A 21,919-nucleotide genomic window follows, 5' to 3' on the forward strand; every position below is an offset into this window, starting at 1 on the left:
AAACCAACTTTTCAAATGGTAAACGGACTGTACTTATATAGCGCCTTTCTGGCCAATCAGTCTATTCAACGTGCCTTACAACACAATCTGTGCCCTCATTTACCCATCCACACACACATTTATACAGCACTGAATCTCTACAAAGCTAATCTGAATAAATCATTCTATGGAGACTAATCAGTGCTTTAAGCTCCATTCATACACCGATGAGGCACACACAGAAGGCAATGAGAGGTTCGGATTTTTTCTCAGGGACATTCGACTTGTGACTCCTGCCAGGAATCAAACCTGCAACTCTCTAACTGGAGAACAACTGCCCTAACCACTGAGCCACAGCTGCCCTTTTCGATGAACCAGATCCTAAAATTCAGGTGTAATTTAGCAAAACTAAATCAGTAATTTAGGAAATGAAGAAAAGAGTTGAAAAAAGGATTTTCATTTTTTTTATTATTGTTCCTTTATTATAGTGTATTAGCCTACTCAACACAGTATTTTAATCATAAACATTGACATCTAAATGCTTATATATATATATATATATATATATATATATATATATATATATATATATATATATATATTTATAAATCTTACAAAATACTGCATGTAAATAGTTTCAGTAGTAAAGTTGTTTGGTTTGAAGTCCGAAATTGAACCACGAGGAAATTGCCATTCAGCATTTTTTATATGTAATGTTTTTGTCCCAGCAGAGAGGCTCCGATGCACATTTACATAAATATTTTTTCACACCCCCTTTTTCAGCTGCTCGAATAATATCTATTATTTTGTGCAATTAGGAGTTTTATCTGTTCTCTGAAGGCCAGGAGTACAGTAGCACTCTGTGTGATATCGCTTATTTTCTTCAGTCAACATTAGTGCACCGGCAGAGTGTCTTTAGCCATCGCACCCAATATGTCTTATAATGAGTTTCTGCCACTATACATTTCACCACATTCTGTGCACCGTTCCGTAGATAATGAAAATGTCCTGATTTACAAGTATGTTCTCCATTTCCTTGCTCTGTTATTTCCCAACTACAGTATTTCTACATGATGGTTTTTTTTCTTAGTACTTATAATTTTGTCGCTGGGCAAAATATGTTCAATATTAGGCATTGGCTGGTATGAAATTTCAACAGCTCAGTAAAAATGCCACAGTTTCATCTTCTTGCAGTGTTATTAGAAAATTTAAAACATGTCTGACATGATCTTATTGCTTTAATTTAACATTTGATTTATTTCCAGGTGTAACTCTGGTTTGTATTAATAAATGTGTCTGTGTCCATCTGATTTTAAAGCTCACCTGTCATGGCTGCTGGTCATAAAATCACTGTTTAGTGAACTATTAATAGAGCTGTTCTAAGTGCTGCACCATTGTACCGAGGCTCAGCCAGGTTACTGTCAGCTCAGCTTCTTCCTTTCCTCTGCCTCGCACACTAATTCATCACATGTCGCAGTCAGCCTTTGCAAAGTAAACACAATGTTCAGGTTTGTGCTTTCTGTGCCTTTTCAGCAGACCGTTTCAAGGCTTTAGGTTTAGTGCAAGCCACATGTGGTTTGTGTAAATCCTTGGCCTTAAATTTGTGCGTTTGAATTCTTCTTTCAGGCAGCAAAGAGCAAAGACCGCCATTTTCTATTCAGTAGTTAATTATGCCCCGTAACCCTGCTTTTTACGGTGGAGGTGCCACATATTCACCTTCATCTTTTGTGGCAGCATTCTTCACTCTTGAGAAAATGTTTATTTTCAGAGCCTTAGAACGTTTGTCCCTAAGATTACTCTTGAAGAGGAATCATTAGCAGTAAAGTACAGAACAAATAAAACATCTTGTGTAAACAGCTGATTGCAGGAGCATGTTTGTGTTGCTTTATTTTATTTCTGTGTGCCTGGATTCAGACTGAAACACTGCTGCCTATTTTCTAGTGACCTTCCTGTACAATAGTTGTTTAAATTGTTTTTCATTGTCAGAGGATGACTTAAAAAAAATCCACCTAAATAGAGACCGGGTGTATTCTCTAACCACTTTGCCATGCTCCATGACGCTACTGTGATTACTTGCTGAATGCCTTTTCTGCCTCCATTTGCTTTGCCATTTCATGTCTGCAAGCAGCGCTCACAGGAGGATTTTATTGTTCACACATGTGAACAATGCATAGGAATTAAACATTGCTGAACACTCTCACAGTTCTTTTGTTTCTCCTCATCCATTTGGATTCTCTCCACGTATTATTATTATTTTTTTTTTGTATGCACGTGTGCTCTGAAATCTAAAAAAGCACTTCTGTGATGCAGCCCTTTCTCCTCTTCTCCCACAGGTTTTGCAATTCTCCAGGCCATTATGGAGTCGGCCGTAGCCAATAACTGGCAGGTGACAGCTCGCTCGGTCGGGAATGTGGTGGACCCCACAGAGTACAGACGCATCATCGAGGAGATGGACCGCCGGCAGGAGAAACGTTTTCTCATTGACTGTGAGGTGGAGAGGATCAACTTGATGCTGCAGCAGGTACAGAGGCAGCACATGCTGGCAGTTCAGCCGGCTTTACTTGAGGAAAAAGTAGCACGTTGGAAATAAAACTGTACTCGAAGGTCAGGAGAGACTGAGCGCTAACAGGTCATCCAAGATCTTTGTTTAAAAGTGGCACGTAAGGTGGTGGGCGATAAGCATTTGTTCCAGAAATTCTAGTTTCATTCCTCCATTTACTCACTCTGCGAAATAGGCCACTTTCCTTGGCACTCTCCACTTTTCCCTCATTCTTTGTCATTTCCCCGAGCTCCCAGAGAGCATCATGATTGCCTCACAACTCAGCGCTCTCATTTGGAAATCATGTTTAAACAGGTAAGCCAGGTACATTCAATTAAAGCCCGTTATCGCTGTGTGCGTGTGTGAGAGAGAAAGAAACGGCTTACTTCATGTGGAGGAATCAGACAGCCTGCTCATCTGTGTTTCCTAGGTGATCGTCAACTCCTGCAAGCGTTCATTCAGTGTTTGATTATGTGGTTTGCTCACCGTCCCTGTACTGCAGAGACTATTTTAATGTTAAACGTGCAAATTGTAGATTAATTGGGAATCTTCTCACTTACCTGTGTTGTGATATGTAATTGCTATTGGATGGTCTTAGCCCAGACTGCTCAAAATAAAAGCGGCTGAAGCACGTTTCTGAAAATTTCTAGTCCCTTTTACATTTTCTGCATTATGAAATAGATTCCTTTTTTTCATGTCCTGAAGCTGTACATAGTTCTTATCAAACGTAATTTGTTATACTCTTGTAAAAATGAATACACAAATACATAATTTACATAAATAGTCACACACTTCACTTTGTGCTGGAGTAATGGCAGCAATAAGTCCTCTTGGGAACACAAACTTGGCACATCTTTCTTTTGGAAGTGTCTTCCACTCTTCAGCCAGTCTCAGTCAGATTGGATGCAGAGCATTAGTGTGTAGTTATTTTCAGGTCTCTATACAGATCCTCCAAATGTTACCAGGAATTTAGTTTTTCTGAAGTTGGGGTTTCTGTGAATTTTCATCCTGTTAAAAAAAGGAACCTTCGCCTCTGGCTGAGCTCTTTAGTACTTCTGATGTTTTCATTTCATTTTGCTTCATATTTTTATGCTGTCTTTTAATCCTGAATAGTCAGTGAGAACAAAGAATGACAGAAGCTATCCCCACAGAAAGATGCAGCAATCGCTGTTTTTGACTGTAGAGGTGTTGGTGATAAGTTGACTGCATAGAATTGTTGCCAACTCTTGTCTCATTAAGCCAGAGGGCTTTTTTTTCTCATGGCCAGACTGATCTCTAGGTGGCTTTTTGCAAAGTATCAGCAGGTTGTTTTGTGTCCTTCAGAAATAAATGCCTTCTGTCTGTTCACTCTACCATAAAGGTCTGATTAGCAGAGTGCTGCATTGATCGTTGTCCTTGTCTGTCTTCTCCACAAAGGAACTCTGGACCTCATTTAAAGTGAACATTAACTTGTTGACTTCCTGTCTGACCAAGGTGTTTAAACACTGTCACTCCTATTCACTTCTCATTAGTGTGGCGATGCAGACAGATCTAAAAAGTCTTCTTCCTCGGAAGGAGGAAGGAGATGTCTGCTTTGGAAATTTCCTTTGCTGTGTCCTAAAAATAATCCTGTCTTGCAAACGTCTTCTAACCCGGAAGGCTTGATGTTTACTGATATTCAGTCCAAAAGACGAGATCTTATACATCATTATAAGATCATTAAACTGTACCTCAGGAAACAACTCCTGCCAACTTGTACAAACACCACAACAGCGCACCTTCTTCAGCTCTACACCCAGGCTGTCTTTAGCTAAATGTGGTCTTTACTGTCCGACTGTTGAGGTAACTGTGAGAAGTGCACATTTTGAGATGTAGTTCAGAACCAGACGTAAAAACACAAATGACCAGTGATTCTGTTTGAGAACTGCATGTGACCAAATCAATGAAAAAAAAGTAGTTCTTTGGAGACATACTGCATGGAAGAGGGCAAAAAACATTGACGGTGTAGTTCAGATTCTTTGAAGTGGGGTTGCGTGAAAAGATTATGAACAAATAAAGTTTTGTGGATAGCTCTTTGAATGCCCTCAATTTGGAGAGAAAGTGTTAAACTTTGACCGGAAGGAGAAGCTAACAGCTAACCCGCATGTGGCCAAGACCAAAGTGAAAATAAAAACCTTTATTATTATCATATTCTTGCTGGAAGTGACTCAGACTGTAATAGCGCTACAGCTAGCTGCAGCTGCCACTATTGCATTTGCAAATAAACAGTATTCTTGGACTGGAGGATTGTATTCTGTTTTTAGATGCCTCTCTTTGCGGACATGAATGATTTTAAATTAACTTTCAAGTATTAAAAATCAGTTTAGTTATTAGGTGCTGCCACTTTCAGAGACATGCATTGCTAATTGTTTTATAATTGCATTGCAGCCCTCTGTGTCATAATGAAATTGTGAAGTTCCTAAAGATTCAACCCCTATGGGATTCTGTGTCAGTATCCAGGTATTGCAAAATTGACAGCAACACAAAGATTCATAAAATAAGATTTGCATGAACAGCTATGAATTGCTTTAAGACTGACTTTGTTTTAAGATGACAGTGATATCCTTTGGTCTTTCCTCAGCTCAGACTAGCTGTTCTCTCCTCAGTCCTGTCAGAGTTAAACTCTACGTTTCCAAACTGGGGTTGTTTCAAGAGCCATCAACAACAGATAAGGTATTATTGTTCACAAAGTTTCCAAGAACTCAACTTCAAAAGATCTGAACTCTTTAAGTCCTTAGGTTCAGACAGTTTTCTGTCTGAAGTTTCACTAATCCAGGACACATCTTAACTTTCTGGTTTTTGCTGAGAGATCATAGGGGGAACGCTTCTGCCCTCTACGTAATGATCTTTTATAAAGCTGAACCTGAGTTTCACTCTGACCCTCAGCGTGAATCTGCCTTTTTCCTTCGTTTCAGGGAGAATGATTAACTTTAAAAAAAAACTCCAAAGAGAAGTTTTCTTTCTTCCATCCTTCACATTCACACAGAAGGTTTGCTCCAAATGTTTTCAAATCACATTAGATTTTTAAATTAATCTCTTTGCTTTTCATCCTGCCCCTTTCTGCGGTGGATCAATGTGGACTCGGAGTGTGACATCTGTCAGACAAACTATCCCTCCGGATGCTCAAGAGAGCATCAAGCCACACCCGCATCTCTTGAGGATGATTCCTTTCAGCGCGACGTGACACCAACACTTTCTTTAATGTAATATCAGCTCCTGTGTAAGTAGGACACACTGTCCCATAACAGCAACAACAATGAGCCTACTATAAATAGCCTAGCCTCCTAGCCTGAGGGAAGATCTCTCATGAAGGCAGGAATGAGCAACTGAGATCAGTCAGGCATCAGGAAACAACTGTTCTGGACATGATGTATTTTTCAATCAGAGTCGATTATCATTCCCTCTCTCTCTGATACATGCAGTCGAGCTGGCGTATCCACTCACAGAGTTATTAATGAGTGTATACGGAGACATTTGTTATTCAGTTTGTGTCAATAACTTTAGTCATTAAGGTAGTTTCTCTGCGGTTACAGCTTTTATTTGTTGATGAATGAGTTGTGGGATTTTTTTTTTCCCCCTCCCGCTCTTCTCCTGGCTCTCCTGCCACCTTTTAAAGTATCAGCTTGCTCATCTCCTCAACGAAGTAAAGGCAGAGTAATAACACCTTTAAGGCTTTTCATCAATAGTAGAAGCACAGTGGATTTGTTATTGCTGCCAGAGAGGATCCATCTCCTCCTGCAGAAGTGGAAAGCGGGGAGATGTTGTGGTTACTGAGCCGTGGAACAGGAGGAGAGCTGAGCACCCAGAGGTGCACTGGAATTCCACTCTCAGTGAACTGGAAATGAGATATTGTAGCTGGATGAGATCAGAGTCCTGTCGATTGTTTAGCTGGGACTTGGTTTGAGTCATTTTAGTCTCTGCAGCTGCAGTTTTGACCTGCTAATGGTTCTGTTAGTTGATAGCCTGTGATTAGGTTTAATCTCCCGATTATCTTCAACCAGTGCACCAAATGTCAGAGCAATAGTTTTTTAGGTTGGTTTATATGTAAAGTTCCTGATAGCCTCCTATCACCGAAAGGCAAAAAGTGGACAAGAATGTCTTTGTCTATCTGTGTGTGTGTGTGTGTGTGTGTTCGTTTGTCTGTTGTGTTAGCAAACTATTTAACGGACCAGTTTTAATCAGACTCTTAGAAAGTAATCATCCAATATTTTGGATGTGGTTGTAGCCCAGATTCATCCCCAGCATGTACTTTGAGCACTAACCAATAATGTTATTTTTAAGATTTTACCAAAATGGTTGTAACTCTATCATTATTTAACACAGGATGATCTTAAAAACCCTGACATGACAGATGGCGGGTGATATGCACTCCTTTAAGGATTGCCAGGTCTTTATTTAACTGAGATTTTGATGCATGACTATAATGTACAAAAGTATTCACCACCTTTCTTTGCATCTGTTGTTTCGGTTGCTTTACGGTTTGGATTTGTTGGAGTGAAGTTCTTTTAATGGTAAAAATGTGAATGCAAAATTTTGAGTTCATAAATAAGTAAATAAGATTAATTTAAAATGATAAAAGGACATATAAGTGATAGTTCATTTTTGTAGTGATACAGTGCTTAAAACTTAAGATTTATTGAGCTTTTGACTGAGGTCATTGCTTTCAGGTAGAAGTGTTACATTAAGTGCTTGATGATTAATGTGGAGGGTGTGGCTGAAAGGTGTCTGAGCAGTCAGTCAGGTACAAGAGAGTGGAGACACACAGGTTTTTTCATTTCTTTATTTTTGGTCTTTGTGTCCAAAGTTGTTCTGATAACGTCTGTACAGGTTTGCAATGGAAGTAAATAGTTAAACTTTATGAAGGACTTCTGTGAATTTTTTTTTTGCGTGGAATAAGAGAAGCATAAACCTCAGGGCGTCAAGCTAGTGGCTTCAGTCAATGAAAACCTACAGAGTGGTGAGAGTTACCAGGAACACAGCATCTTGAAGATGCAAAGTACTTTTACTTCAAAGCCAAACAAGAAACTTTGGTTGTCTGTATACGCTTGGCACTACCATATGATTTTAGGTCTATAATTTTGGCTTTAGGTCATTTATTTGTTGGGTAACAGTTTTGTTTCTGACATGTTGTTGAACAGGGGTCTCCAATCCTGGTCCTGCATGTTTTACTTGTTTCCCTGCTCCAACACACCTGATTCAGAGGTTAAATCACCTCTTCATGTTCTGCAGAAGCCTGATAATCACCCATTAATTCAAATCAGCTGTGTTAGAGCAGAGAAACAAGTAAAACATGCAGGATGGTGGCCCTCCAGGACCAGGATTGGAGATCACTGTTGTTGAATGACAAAAATGAATCTGAATCTAGAATATTAAGAAAGGGAAACACATATAAAGACAATTCTCAAACTATTTTTTTTCGTGAACTTTAGAACTTATAAAATTAAATCTAATTTTATATATTGTGACGGTTTGCAGGTAGAGACTGCAGAGAGTGCAGTTTGTAAAGTTAAAGCTTTTGTGTATGTGCAAATCTATTTTCTTTTATTTTTGCTGAAGACAATGAGTCAGTGGGTGATGAGAGTGCAAAAATAAAAAGGCAGAATATGCATTTTGAAATGCTTGGTAAATGACTGGTTCACTGTTATTTATGAAGTGTGTTTAATCGTTTAGAAATGCTCAGTGGACAGCTTGACCTACAAATCTTGATGACAGATCTGACAGTTACCCAAACATTAAGTACAACTTATCTAAATAAAATATGCAAGACATTCTTTTTAGAATTCTCACTTTTGGAGGTTGTCTGTATGTTTCCTACTTTCTCATCTTTTTTTTTTTTTGCCTCACAATTAAGCCTAAAATGTACCCAGCATGACCCCTCAACTTGAGGTAACGAGAAATAAAAAACCAGCATAAAAAGTACATGTGAAGCTCTAGCTTCAACTCTAAGCTTCAAGTATGTCACAGAAACCAGATAATTTTCTACACTTGTGCTCTCCTTTTATATTTCTTCACATTAGCTGCAGAAAGAGGACGAGGCTTTTTGAAAAAAGAAGAGAGGCGAGTTTTCTGTTGGCTGGTTTGTTGCGCAGGCATCCAAAGAAGACCCTTGAGGAGTCGGCGTTAAAAGCAGCCCGAATGAAAAACAACATCAAACACATTCAAGTGGGAGAGTTGGCAGGTGGATAACTACAACAAGGAGAGGGAGAATATTACAATTTCATACACCCTTTATTTATTTATTTAGATGAAACTGGCAGTCTGTAAGACGACTGTGTGAAGTTTAGAAGCTGCCACGAACGGACAAACCTGCATTTTCAAACATCAAGCTGCACAATAAACTAGCTGTATACTTTATACTGCACAGTTATTTCAGTAAGCAATGAGGAAAAGGTATTTTCCCACATCTGTGTTCATACAAGACACAAGTTTCCTTCTGTTCAAGTCTTCAGCGTTGTGTTGAGGATTTAATGACATTTGATGCCATGTTTCTCTGATATGCTGCCGTGTCTTCAGCTTAATTCCCTCCTCACATTTTACCTAGCGTTGAGCAGCATGACAAGAATTAGATTACGGGTGTAAAAGGGCAGTTATTGACTTCTGGTTCTGAAAAAAGGCACAGGACTGTAATGAAGAAACGCCCGTGTCAGTGAGCAGAGAGTTAAATCCTCTTCGGGGCACTTGGGAATGCATCCAGCTCTGCACAGGACCGTGGCTCCAGCCTGTTTAATTAGAGTCAATTCCCCCTGGAATATTTAGGCTGATGGTTCTGCAGCTTGGCCCGGCTCAGGCCTGCTTTCAGACTGCAGACCTGCTCATCCAGACAGACGGGCCGGAGGAGCCCCGAGGAAGAACAAATAACCTGAAACTAATGGCTTCAGTTCAGCTGCAGTGAGAGTTCAATTTGTGTCCTCAGCATGGAGGTCAGTGTTGTTGTGGTGATATTAATGTATTAGAATTAATTTTTTATTACTGCAAAGCAGATTAAAAGCCAAGCATATGTTGAAGAAATGCACACCACCCGCCACCTTTCATGCCAGAGTTTTAAGATCATCTTCTGTTGAGAAAAAGAGACATCTTAGCTGTTTGGGTCAGTTTTTAAAAACAACATCATGCAGGCTTTCACGTGATATCATGAGCAAGTTATTCATTTACACCAGTCAGAGTATGTGTTGTCAAAGATCCTCAGCTACTACCACACCAAACTTTAGCTCAATATCTGTAAAATTGACTGAGTTGTAACTATTTTTGTGCTGGCTAATGTTGATCACATGTTGATGTACATTTAATGATTACTTTCTGAAAGTTTCAATAAAATCCATCCTGTGGTTCTTGAGATATGTCGCTAACAAACTAACAAACACATACATGCACACACAAACAAGGCAAAACTATCATCGCCCACCTTTCGCCTTTTGGCAGCAGGTGATAAATATACATATCAACAAAAGGGTTATTGAACTATTAATTTTAACCTGTGGATTTTTGTATTCTTTTCCCACCAAGAATATTCTTAAACCTCAGCGGTGTAAACTTCACTTCAGCGCAGAAGTGGAACAAAACAACATGTTTGGTAAATTCATGTTGTGTTTGGATCCTCACCAGATGAGAGCTTCAGATGCAGTGCATGGCACCTTGACTAAAACCCTAATTCAATGAGCATTAAATATTTAAAAGCCAATCGGCATACTGTAATTCAGACTCCCCTTTGCTCTCAGGCCTCAGGTTTTCCTTTTCCCTTCGCTCTTTGAAGAAGCTGTTTTTGTGTGTTTTTAATTCCTGTGACATTAAAAGTGTTTAGCAGTGCTGGTGCCTGATCCCTTCCTGGTTCCTGGTGATTTCACACTGTTATCCAAGAAAACCCTCAAACTGGAGCTTGCTCTGAAGTTTAGAGCATCTTATGACAAATGGAGAATAAAATATGGATTGATAAGAGTTTATGAGTTTGTGCCAGTGTTTCTAACTTTTTTCAGGTTGATTTCGTCATGTTATTTAATCTGTGCTGTTATTTTAAATCCCATGTGGGTTGATATGGTTTACTGTGATTTTAAAAGCTCTGAGATTAACTCTCATTACTGAAATCTTTTTTTTCATCTTAGTTGATAATATTATGTAATTTTCTTGAGGTTGATGTTTGCACTAAGTGATGAAAGTTGAGAAAAAATGCAGAGGGGGGGAGGAAAATAACAAGGGATTTAACCTTTTTTAATTAAAAAAAATAACTTGTGATAAATGGATCAAATGGAGAAAATAGAAGAAAAAAGATACTAAGAGGGACTATAAATATCTAAATTAATATATGCTTTTAAAAGAAGCTTTAATTAGAAAAGACAGAATTTGATGAAACCTGAACATTTCCTTTTTGTTTTTAATAAATGTGCTTTAATTTTCACAATAAGGACTGTAAGAAATGTGAAACAGTAGCCTCAACCCAAACTTTTTTTTTTATTTTATCCAGAAAGGTGAGCAAACAGAGTGTTCAGCTAAAGCTAAAAATTGCCGTCCCCGTTTGGGCTTGGTGCCAATTTAACAGAGCTGCCAGGTATCAGGAGATTTTCTTTTTCATTTGTATTAAAACAGTGTTTTTTCTGAAATGAAATACTGGGATTCAAAGCAATAAATAAAGTAATAAATTTAAGATTCAAGCATGCACAAAGAACAGAGAGCAGAGTCAGCATTTATTGACTGAGGCAAAATGCATAAAATGTGATTTCCAGTAGTTTTATTATTGGAACCGCAGCTAAACAGGCTTGCAGTACTGAACATCGAGCTGTACTGTAGCAAAATATGTAGTTTTTTTGTTTGCATCCCAGATTTTGTATTCATAGGTTTAGTTACAATAAGTTCTACAAGCTTTAACTATTGTTTTATTATTATTTATTAACTATTCAGCCTTTTGATGCTTTATTAAATAAAGAGAAGACTATTTTTAGACCATGTCCACTTCAGGTCTGATAAAAAAAGCAAATGTTTATCACCCAGCCCCAGAATGTGTGTGTTCATGTGTCTGTCATATTAAGAAAGTATCTCATGAATCGCTGGATGTACATCTACAGCTGAACCTTTGGAGTCAGTTCCACCTGGCTGTCACTGGTAATTGATTTTACTCAACACAAAAATGGCTACAGCTCAGTTTTATAGCTACTGAGCTAAAATTTGTTGCAATAAGAGCTGAGAGCCCTTTACAATCCATCCTCCGAGTGCTAGCAGATCATGTGAGACTTATTGCAATATTGTGTAAAATTGTATAAAACGTTATTTCAAGATGTAACCAAAGCAGCTCTTCCTCCATCTTTTATCAATATAAGATGATCCTAATTTAAAACGCTGTCATGAAAGGCATTGGCCAATGTGCACTTCGAATTCTCCCTTTTTTTTTTTGTTTGTTTACTTTGTCCAGATTAGTTTCTCTTACAAAAGTGCGAAGCATGTTTGTTTTGTTTGATTGTGTGTTAACAAGCACTTTAGCCGGTCACTCCGGGGCACCGCAGCCTCATTAAGTGCTTTGCAGCACTTGGGTCAGTGTGGCTCCTTCTCACATGAATGAAGAGCAAATGAAAAGCTTTTCAAGGCGATTTGGGGGAAGCAATAAGCTAAAAAACCTTCCAGGAATTTCTGCTTGGGGACTCCAAAACTGAAGTGTGAGCGCAGATTGTTGGAACACAATGAAATCAGTTTGCATCTGCAGGGAGGGTAATTGGATTTATTGTTGAATTTGCTCAAAGCTGTAAACCTGTCACAGGCTCAGGCCTTGGAGCATCAAGGACGTTCCCCCCCCCTGGAGGCTGCAATGTGACTCTGAGGCAGGAGAAAATAGAGTGGAATGGTGTGAAAGGAGACTAACTGCATGCAGAATGGAGATGCTGAGAGTGAAACTGGATAATTAGGGCATTAAGAGTGGGTTCGCCCTGGACATGTAACATTTAGATTACTTCAGCAGTTAAGTAAACTTATCAAAACTGTGGAGGAGGGTAGAAATGTGGAGAAAGAAAAAAAAACTCTCCACCCCCACAGAATCTTAGTGAAGCTTTGATAGAGAGAAAGAGCTTTTAGCAGGGAAGAAGTTTAAAGAAATCGACGCGCTCTCTCAGAATGTGCCGCCTCCGACAGGTGCCGTAGATCGTTTCGGGTTTAATTAAGTCTAATGTGTGAGTGAGACAGGCGGAGCACGGAGAGGCAGACTGCACCGCACCGTCAGCTGCAGGAGAAGAGAAGGAGGCCCGCCAGAGCCATGACCTTATTTTACATGTTGAAGTTAATGGAAAGGAACAAGCACTGTCACCACGGTCTCCTACTCCCCCCTCTGCGTGCGTCTCATACAAAACCCACACAAACGTAGAAATGTGCTCACATCCTCACTCTTGTCCTTGCGAATGAAATGTTTTCATTTTTCTATTTTTTTTTCCCTTTTCAGCTATTTTGAAATTGAGGGTCTTTATTGTCTCTGAATCTCTGCCCTCTAAATGTTCGGAGAACGGAGAGATGTGATTGTGACTCATTGTGTGTCTTCTTCTGCAAACCGAAGGTGGTGACCTCGGGGAAGAACAGCAGAGGGTACCACTACATCCTGGCCAACCTGGTGAGAGCGAGCAACAACTCGACACAACACATTAAAGGAAAAAAAAAACCTCCACAACTGCAGTGCTTAGTGTGATGCAACTCAGTTAAAAGAAATGTAACCCTCTCAGTGGATTTAACTCAGTGGCCAAGTCAAGTATGATCACGATGCTGAAGTTAATGCAATTTAAAATTTTTTTTTTTTTAAGTTCTTCATTCCTAAAGACGTTGCGCTCATTGCTTGCAGGGTTTTTCCAATCTGAGCCTGGACAGGGTCTTTTCTGGTGGGGCCAACATCACAGGCTTCCAGATCATCAACCCAGACAGCCCCATCGTGCAGCAGTTCCTCCAGCGCTGGGAACGCTTGGATGAAAGAGAATTTCCAGAAGCCAAAAACACTCCGCTGAAGGTTAGTGAGGCGTAGCTGTCGATGCTGATGCCCCCTCCACCACTCTTCTTCCAACTTCAAAAGTTGTAACTCATTTTAATCCTCTTTTACTCTGAACCACTCATCAAGATGTCCTCAAATCACGTTACCTGCTTTCACCTGAACTGAGACAAACTTACATTTTACGTCTGGACCAAACAAGCCGTGTTGCAGGGATAATACCCATAACCCTCTGGTGGCCTTCAGGTCAAATTGATCCGAAGTTACAAGAACTTCTCTACCTCTCTTTGTCTCTTTCTCTTTTAAGGGCTTCAGGGCGGTTAAAGGGGTAGTTCAGATCTTTTGAAATGAGGTTTTGTGTAAAGGTTACAAACAACATCTTACCTGTCGCTCTTTGAATGACCTCATTTTGGAATAATAAAGTTTAATTAACTAACATCTAGTCTGTGTAAGATTAATGGGGATTATTGTTGTCTTAAAACAACTCAGAACTCAAAAACTTTACAGAAGTTGATGCAAATGGACTACCTTAATCTCAGCATAAGACTGAATTCCCCCGTCACTTTTGAGGATCTTATTAAACCCTTCTGTAAGATCTTCTTTCTCCACCTTAGAAATATTACCAAGCTGTGTCCCACGCTCACCCTCTCTGATGCAGAGAAGCTGATCCATGCCTTTGCCTCCTCTTGATGAATTCAATGCACCTCTCGCTGGGATCCCCAGCAGAAGTGTCCAGATGCTGCAATACGTCCCCAAATTCTGCTGCCGGGATCCTGATGAGAGTGTGACAGAACGAACAAATTGCACCCATTCCACGCTCACGCCACTGTCTTCTTGTTGCTGCTTGGGTTTGATCTCCCTCCTCACCCACCCGTGCGACTGTGGAAACACTCCCCCTCATTTAAAAGATCTTCTCACCCCACAAACCTCAACACGTTCCCTCTGCTCCACTCAATCTATCTGCCTCCTTCCTCCAAGAACTAAACTTCCCACTACGGGTGACTGAGCCATCTGTGCTGCTTCCCCTCGCCTATAGAATGGTTTGAAACACAGACTAAAGAATTTTCTTCCCAACAGAACTCACTTTTCTTAGTTTAGCCTAATTTGCTAAGGTTTTTTTATTGCATTTAGTTTGTTTAGCACTTAGAGATTTTCTTTGAAAATGTACAGTGCATCATTTATGCGATGTTTTCTTATTAAATACTATTTTCTTAACCTTTGAATGACATCAGTTTTGCATTACAAGGTTGTTTTTCAAAAATACTATGATATTCAAACAAAAAATGCCACAGACTGCACCAGAAATGGTAGCAGTGGCTCAGGAGGCAGGGGTTCGTCCTGTTACCAGAGGGTTCCCGGTTCGAGCCCCTGCTTCATCAGTCTCAGCCGTTAAGTCTTTGGGCAAAGCCGCCTTGCCTACTGGTGGTCAGGGGTTTGGTGGCGCCGGTGTGATGGCAGCCTCACTTCTGTCAGCCTGCCCCAGGGCAGCTGTGGCTACAATGTAGCTTTCTGCCATAAGTGTATGAATGTGAGGATGAATGGGTGAATGATTGTAGTGTGAAGCACTTTGGGGTCCTTGGACTAGATAAAGCGCTATATAAGTGCAAGCCATTTACCAGAAATGCTGCAGGTAGCTGCTGCTGCTACTCCTGCATTTTGCCTTAACAGAAAACTGAATAATTCTTTGTAATATAAAATGGATGGTAAGATACAGGTTTATAAAATAAACTCTATAGAACTTCTCAGTTTCGAGTTGTTTTTGTCTTTACAATGCTTAGATTAGCCCTTAGCTTGTCAGTCCAGTCAGAGTTTTTTAAATTTAATTTGATTATATTGCAGCGTTGTGTTTGATCATCTTGCTATCGTTTGTAAATGTATCTCCCCCCCGGTTCTTGTCACAGTACACATCAGCACTGACCCATGACGGCATTCTCGTAATTGCCGAGGCCTTCCGGTATCTTCGACGCCAGCGAGTGGACGTGTCTCGCAGAGGGAGTGCAGGCGACTGCCTCGCCAACCCCGCCGTGCCCTGGAGCCAGGGCATTGACATAGAGAGAGCCCTGAAAATGGTACGACTGAGGACACAAACTGCTTTCGTCTGGAGTTTATTAACTCTGTCGTAGCATTTCTGAGCAGCTCAATTTTTGTGTCTGAAGTTTTTTTTCTCTGCGTAGTCTTTACACATGTATACTTGTATAAATAGCACCCCAGTCATTCTGAACTAATTTTTGTGTCAACAAAAAGTTGGGGCGGTGATTAATTTGCTTAAAAAAATTTGCTACATCCACTCGTTTTGCACATTCTTACTGTGACCAAACTGGTTCAGAGGCAAACTGCACAGGAAGTTTGACATCACATTTATATTAAAAATATCTAATAACAAAAAACACATATAGCACTAGAGAACATTTGTTGCTGTATACAGACTTTACTGTCTTGCTGTTTGCTCAGAACAGGTGTTATATTGTTGTTTTGATGATGGCAGGTCCAGGTGCAGGGTATGACAGGAAACATCCAGTTTGACACATTTGGCCGAAGATCTAATTACTCCATTGACGTGTACGAGATGAAGCCCAAGGGACCCAGGAGGGTGAGTGAGCGCATAGGTTTGAAAACACTTGTTCTAATTTAATTATTATTTATTTGCAGGACCAGCATATGATAAAAATACAAGCACACTGTGTGTATTGGTTCCAGTTACATAAAAACAGACAAGCGGAGGAAACGGATATGTTTTTTTTTTTTTTCTTTTTCTTCACACGCTGGCAGAACGGATGCTGAGTGTAGCCCAGTCCGCCAAAATGCAACCCAAATTATCTGAGCTTTCTTTCACTTTTAGATTTGTATTTGGAAATAATTCTTCAGGAATCAGCGACGACTAACAGATTGGAGCAGAACAAATCTGCAAAACTTTGCAGGATAACACACTTCCAGGCCAGGAAAAGTTGCACACTCTAATATGTTGTTGGACCACTATTAGTAATGTGAAAAACCAGGATTTCTGTTCAGAGTTGCAATAGTCTTTCCCAAAAACTTGCACCAAAGACAAAAAAAAAAAGTTTGGCCCACTGTATAAAGTCTCTTTCAGCAAATCTCAGAGATTTTTAGTGCTGTTGAGGTCTGAACTCTGAAGTAACCAGTTGATTTGCAAAGGTTTTAACTTTTCTTTAAAAGCCTTTAAGCCGTCAACACAGTAAATCTTGATGTAATTTTGTTGAATTAGATAGAGGTAATGCAGACAGAAGCTATATTCACTTGTATTTATATTTGCTGAAGCATTAATGTGTAAGTGCTTGTTTATGCGCCAGCATTGAGATTGTCTCTGTAAAGTCTGACGTTCTTTGTTTTCCTTTCAAGAAACAGGTGTCCTGGTTTGTGGGCGTGTAGCCATTGAAAATTTTTGATTTTAAACTGCAGCTGAGACAGGCAGAAAAGAGCTAGGAGCCAAGAGCTTCAGCTCACATTAACATTCAGCTGCAGCGTCTTCATTTTGCCCACAAGCTCAGACACATGTCTTGTGCCTTGGATTGCTAAAGGAGGTAGCAAACAAACGTCTTCTGGGATGAGGTGCACTCATTTGGAAAACACATTTATCTAGTTAACTTGTCAGCCTCAGCACATGTCAGTGTTTGTTAGTTTACATGCCGGACAGCTTCTTCAATAGCTCTGAGAAAACAGCCTTTTTTTAGTTTGAAAGCTATGGTTAGTGAGAAAATATGTTCATAAACTTTGATGTTTTTTATTTTTGTGTTCAGTTATATTAGATTTATCCTAGATTTTTTCCGAAAACTTGTTTATTTGCTGTCATTTATGTAATTGGGCACCTAAACAGCACTATTTGAAGCCCCACACACATTTACTCTCATAATGCTGACTTAGTGGTTCAGCTACAGTAGCTCCTTGACCCTGATATCCCCATAAAAGCTGACATCAAAAAGGGGAGTGTCCCTATAAAGTCCAAATAGCTCATCTCACAGACACCATCCATCAGCGGCCCTCGTGTCCGAGCTCAGTGTGAGACGATCTGCAGTGACATCAGAGTGAGTATGGTGTGTTAAAACCACCAGAACAGAGAGATGACTTCTTTGCTGAAAAATACGAGTGTTGCACAAATAAACAGAGCAGCTACTGGGATCCTCTCAGGGTAAGCATGCACAGGACAAATTTGTTTTTCTGATAAGATTATCCTGGTATTTTGTGTGGTGTTAATTTAGCAAAAAGAGTGATGAGGCATTTCAAGACTGCAAGGTTTTTCTTGCTAATTGTATCCATGTTTCAGTGCTTTAGTGGTGCTGCTTTCTTGTTATGTAAGAGAACATTTGCTGAACCAGGAATAGATTACTCCTACTCTGCTGAAGTGTAGCTCAGGTGAAGTGAGAAGCACCACTACAAGCTTTTTTATTAAATCATACATCAGACAAAACCAAAGTGTCTCCATCTGCACAGATAGAACTCACACGCACACTTGGAGGCTCTTCTGTCGAATGTCTCTCTGCTTCCCGTGATAACTGTAAACCTCTGTGTCGTTTTTCAGATCGGCTACTGGAACGAGTTCGAAAAGTTTGTATATATAATGGATCAGCAGGTCACCAACGAGTCCTCTTCTGTGGAAAACCGAACAATTGTGGTCACTACTATTATGGTACTCACTCTCAAGCAGGTTCTAAGTGTTTCACCTTAAGATTTCTGCCACTCAAGGTCAAGGTGTCCATTGTTGCAATCTGTCCTGGGAGGGTAGAATTATTTTGTTTTCTGTTGCTTTCCATCCACTCACTACATGTTGAAACAGTCGATTCACAAGAGTGTTTCAACTGTATCCGTGTGGGTGCCAAAGCATTTTGGTTTTTTTATATTACAGTGGGCTGTTGTAGTAGTGACGTCACAATAACGGCTTTGGTAAAGATAACAAACTATAGAGATAGACACCATCGTTTTCACGTTGAGTAAGTAAAAATCTTTCCCTCTCATTAAGTAATCTGTCAGTGACGCCAGTTTACAACCAGAAGAAATCTTCTGCAAACAAAAATAAAAAAAAGACTGAATTACTATATGAAAAGATTTCTAAAATTTAAGCTCAAAGTGCACAAAGTTCAGAGTTAGACACAGTGATAGGTTAGAAATCATCAGCCATTCTTAGATGTAAGATAAGGTTTGCCTTATCTTACATCTAAGATCATGGCTTCGCCTTCTTTCTGACTTTGTCTATTGTGTCTGCATCTTAGGCAAATTCAGAATGTAACAGTCACACATTCCCATTTAAATGTCTGGAAACTCATTGTCATCTCAGCTAAATGCAGCAAGACAGTAGTGAGGTGTGCAGTAGCAGTGATATATGGGTTCAAGGTAGGGGTGGGATTACATCAGGGATCAACTCTGAGCCTGTTTTTGTTTGATACGGTGATGGACAGGTGGACGGATGAGGCCAGATAGTTGTCCTTGTGGACTATGATGCTTGCAGATGACACTGATCTGTAGTGAGAGTAGGGAGCAGGTAAAAGAGAGCTTGGTGAGGTGGAGGTTTGCTCCGGAGAGAAGATGAATGGAAGTCATTAGAAGCCAGACAGAAAGCATGTGTGTGAATGAGAGGCAGACAGGTATTAAAGGAGTAGATGTATTAAAGTAGGTGAGATTTGGTAATTGAGGTCAACCATCCCAAGCAACGTGAGAGAAGAGAGAGAAGAGAATGCAGGCAAGGTGGAGTGCATGGAGACGAGTGACAGAAGGTTTACAAGATGGTAGCGAGACTTGATGGTTTAGAGATGAGGGCTCTAACAAAAACACAAGTGGGGCAGAGATGAAGATGGTTAAATTTTCATTTGAAGTGACAAAGTGGACAGGATTAGAAATAAGTATATTTGAGGGACAGTTCAGGTTTGGGGACAAAGTTAGAAGCTGAGATGGTTTGGACATGTGCAGAGCAGGGACAGTGGATATATTGGACAAAGGATGTTGAGCATGGAGCAGCCAGGGAGGAGGAAAAGACCACAGAAACGCTTCATGGATGTAGTGAAGAAAGATATGGAGAGGGTTGGTGTGACAGAGGTGGATGCTGGAATAGATGGAGCCAGATGATCCCCAAAAGAAGAAGATCTTCACTAAATATTATTTAGAACGAGGGAGGACAAACAGAAGTGTTTTGTCATAGCATTGTTTTCTGTCAGACATACTTTTGATTTGAGTAAAAACACATCCCAGTCACCTCATTAACTTTATGTTGTTTTCCTCCTTTTCATGGGATCAAAGAAAAAACAGAAAGTAACAAAGGCTTTTTTCTTTCATTTTGTCTTTAACTGCCTTGAGTAGAGAAGCATTAGTTTATATAAAAGTGTAAAACTGTCAAAAAGTCTGTCACTAGAAGACAACAAGGCAACAATTTTCTTCTCAAGAGGAGGCTTATTTAAACCAAATAATGTCTGAAAAACATGTACATGCCATGTGACGAAGTCAAACAATGTTGATTAATATCTCATGGTGACATTGATTCATCTTTAATGGCAAACATGTTTTATATTTTGGAGGGTGATATTTTTGTAGAATGTAAAACATGAATGATGAGTAGCGATCAAATTAAATTTTAACATGCAAAAGGAAAAAATAAATACAGCCTGAGTCAGTGTTAAAATGCGTTTCATCATGGAGCTGCTCCTCTGATGTGCTTTGCACATTTTTCTCACATAACATCCAATATTTGAGCGAAAAATCCCACCTGTTTGATGACTTTAAGCTCTCTGGTGTCGTTGACGTTTACTTTATGAACTGGAAAAGTGCTCCATTCAGTTTGTCCTGCCTCCTGCGCTGAGCTGATGCAAAGTACATGCAACCCCCCCCTGCTTATTAACCAGTTTCACAGATTTAAAGTTTGGACAAAGATAGCATGAGGGAGCCTGACAGCTTCTTTTTCTATATGTCAGAGGCTTTGCTCCTTCAGCTCGCTCATTTTGTCTGTTGAGTCTCTCAGTTAGACGTTAGCAGATGTTTGTCTTTTTGTGTCCCCTGCGTCTGTATTGGCCTCGCCTGCATGCGTGCATGTTGTCATTTCAGTTAGGACTTTGTTTGACCCTTGAGGTCTGGCCTCTGTTGATGTGCTCTTTCTTTGCTCTGAACTCAAAATTATATCTAATTAACAGGAAGCTCCGTATGTGATGTACAAGAAAAACTATATGCAGATGGAGGGGAATGACAGATATGAAGGCTACTGTGTCGATTTAGCTTCTGAAATTGCAAAACATGTGGGAATAAAATATAAGCTGTCAATTGTGCCGGATGGGAAATATGGAGCCAGAGATCCAGAGACTAAGACGTGGAACGGGATGGTGGGGGAACTGGTGTATGGGGTAAGTGTCAGTCAGCCTGTGCAACCTTTCAGCTGTTGATTTCTTAAAATTTGCTGATACCTAAAAGAAAGATCGTATCAGTCAGTACATATTTAATCAAAATCAAACCAATAACACACAATGCATGATTACTATTCCCATTATTATTCTAATTTCACTCAGTTTTTTTGTCTTGGCCATATGGGGTCTTCTAAAACTCAATTTCCTGTGCTGTTATGCATCGTTTAAAGTGGTGTTATTAAAGATGCTCAGATATTACATTTTGATTCAAAATTTAAAACATAAGCCTCTTTCAAACCTGAACTGCTTTTCAGTGACCTGGTGCCATGTCTAACTGAGCATTGTGATGCTTTTATGCAAAACTTTGCTGTGAGATTGTGACTTTACAGGAACTGGTAATCTGCAGCTAATAATGTGACAGAAGTGTGAACTTCTGCAGTTGTTTAATGGACAGAGGAGTCGTAGGGTAAATACACAAAGCTCCCACAGGAAGACTAATCAAATCCAACATTGCCTTTCTGTCTCTTTAATATTCTAGTACCTTATTGGGAACATCTCCAACACTGTTAAAGCCTGACAATGAGGAAAAGCCAACTAAAAACCTTGGTTCCAGATAGCGAAGAAGCAGAACACATTGATTGGTACCAGGGCCTCTGTTAGAGGACACTTCTATGCATTAGGAGTGGGGTAGAAGTGAGAAAATGGTCATCTTGACCTGAAACACAAGAATATCTTTCTACAGAGAGCACAGGAGTGGTGGGTTGGTTTGGCTTCTGAGCAGCTGTTCAAGGCGATCTGACAGGTTTAGCTAAAGCATCTGCTCTATTTTTAAATGTCTAAGACAAATGAACAAAATAAAACTATGCTAATTAAAAGCATTGAAGAAATGCAAATTGCCCACCACCTTTCATGCCAGAGTTTTAAACTAAGATCATGTTATGTTGATAAATGACAAAGTTATTCATGGTCCATTGATAAAAATGTCATTATGCACAATCTCAAGTGATGTGGTAGTACTTGCAGTATGCGTAGTTAATGACTCTCAGCTACTAACACAACAAATCTTAGCTCAATATCTATAAAACCGATTGAGTTAAAGTCATTTAG

The 21,919-nt window shown here is 39.8% G+C and overlaps 1 protein-coding gene across 5 annotated transcripts in view; it reads left to right on the forward strand.

Annotated features, from left to right (window-relative positions):
• gria3a (glutamate receptor, ionotropic, AMPA 3a) overlaps positions 1 to 21,919 on the forward strand; it is an 80,643-nt gene that overhangs the window by 33,813 nt on the left and 24,911 nt on the right. For all 5 annotated transcript variants that reach the window (XR_003040203.2, XM_017435863.3, XM_017435861.3 and 2 more), the window contains exons 4-10: positions 2,313 to 2,500; positions 13,059 to 13,112; positions 13,338 to 13,499; positions 15,380 to 15,547; positions 15,964 to 16,068; positions 18,013 to 18,120; positions 20,606 to 20,812. Coding sequence is in view for 4 of the 5 variants with exons in the window: in XM_017435863.3 (XP_017291352.1) it covers positions 2,313 to 2,500; positions 13,059 to 13,112; positions 13,338 to 13,499; positions 15,380 to 15,547; positions 15,964 to 16,068; positions 18,013 to 18,120; positions 20,606 to 20,812 (992 nt within the window). In the remaining variant the exon portion in view is untranslated. The remainder of the gene's footprint in view (positions 1 to 2,312; positions 2,501 to 13,058; positions 13,113 to 13,337; positions 13,500 to 15,379; positions 15,548 to 15,963; positions 16,069 to 18,012; positions 18,121 to 20,605; positions 20,813 to 21,919) is intronic.

The sequence above is a fragment of the Kryptolebias marmoratus genome, linkage group LG13, assembly GCF_001649575.2.
Source record: "Kryptolebias marmoratus isolate JLee-2015 linkage group LG13, ASM164957v2, whole genome shotgun sequence".
Lineage (NCBI taxonomy): Eukaryota > Metazoa > Chordata > Actinopteri > Cyprinodontiformes > Rivulidae > Kryptolebias > Kryptolebias marmoratus.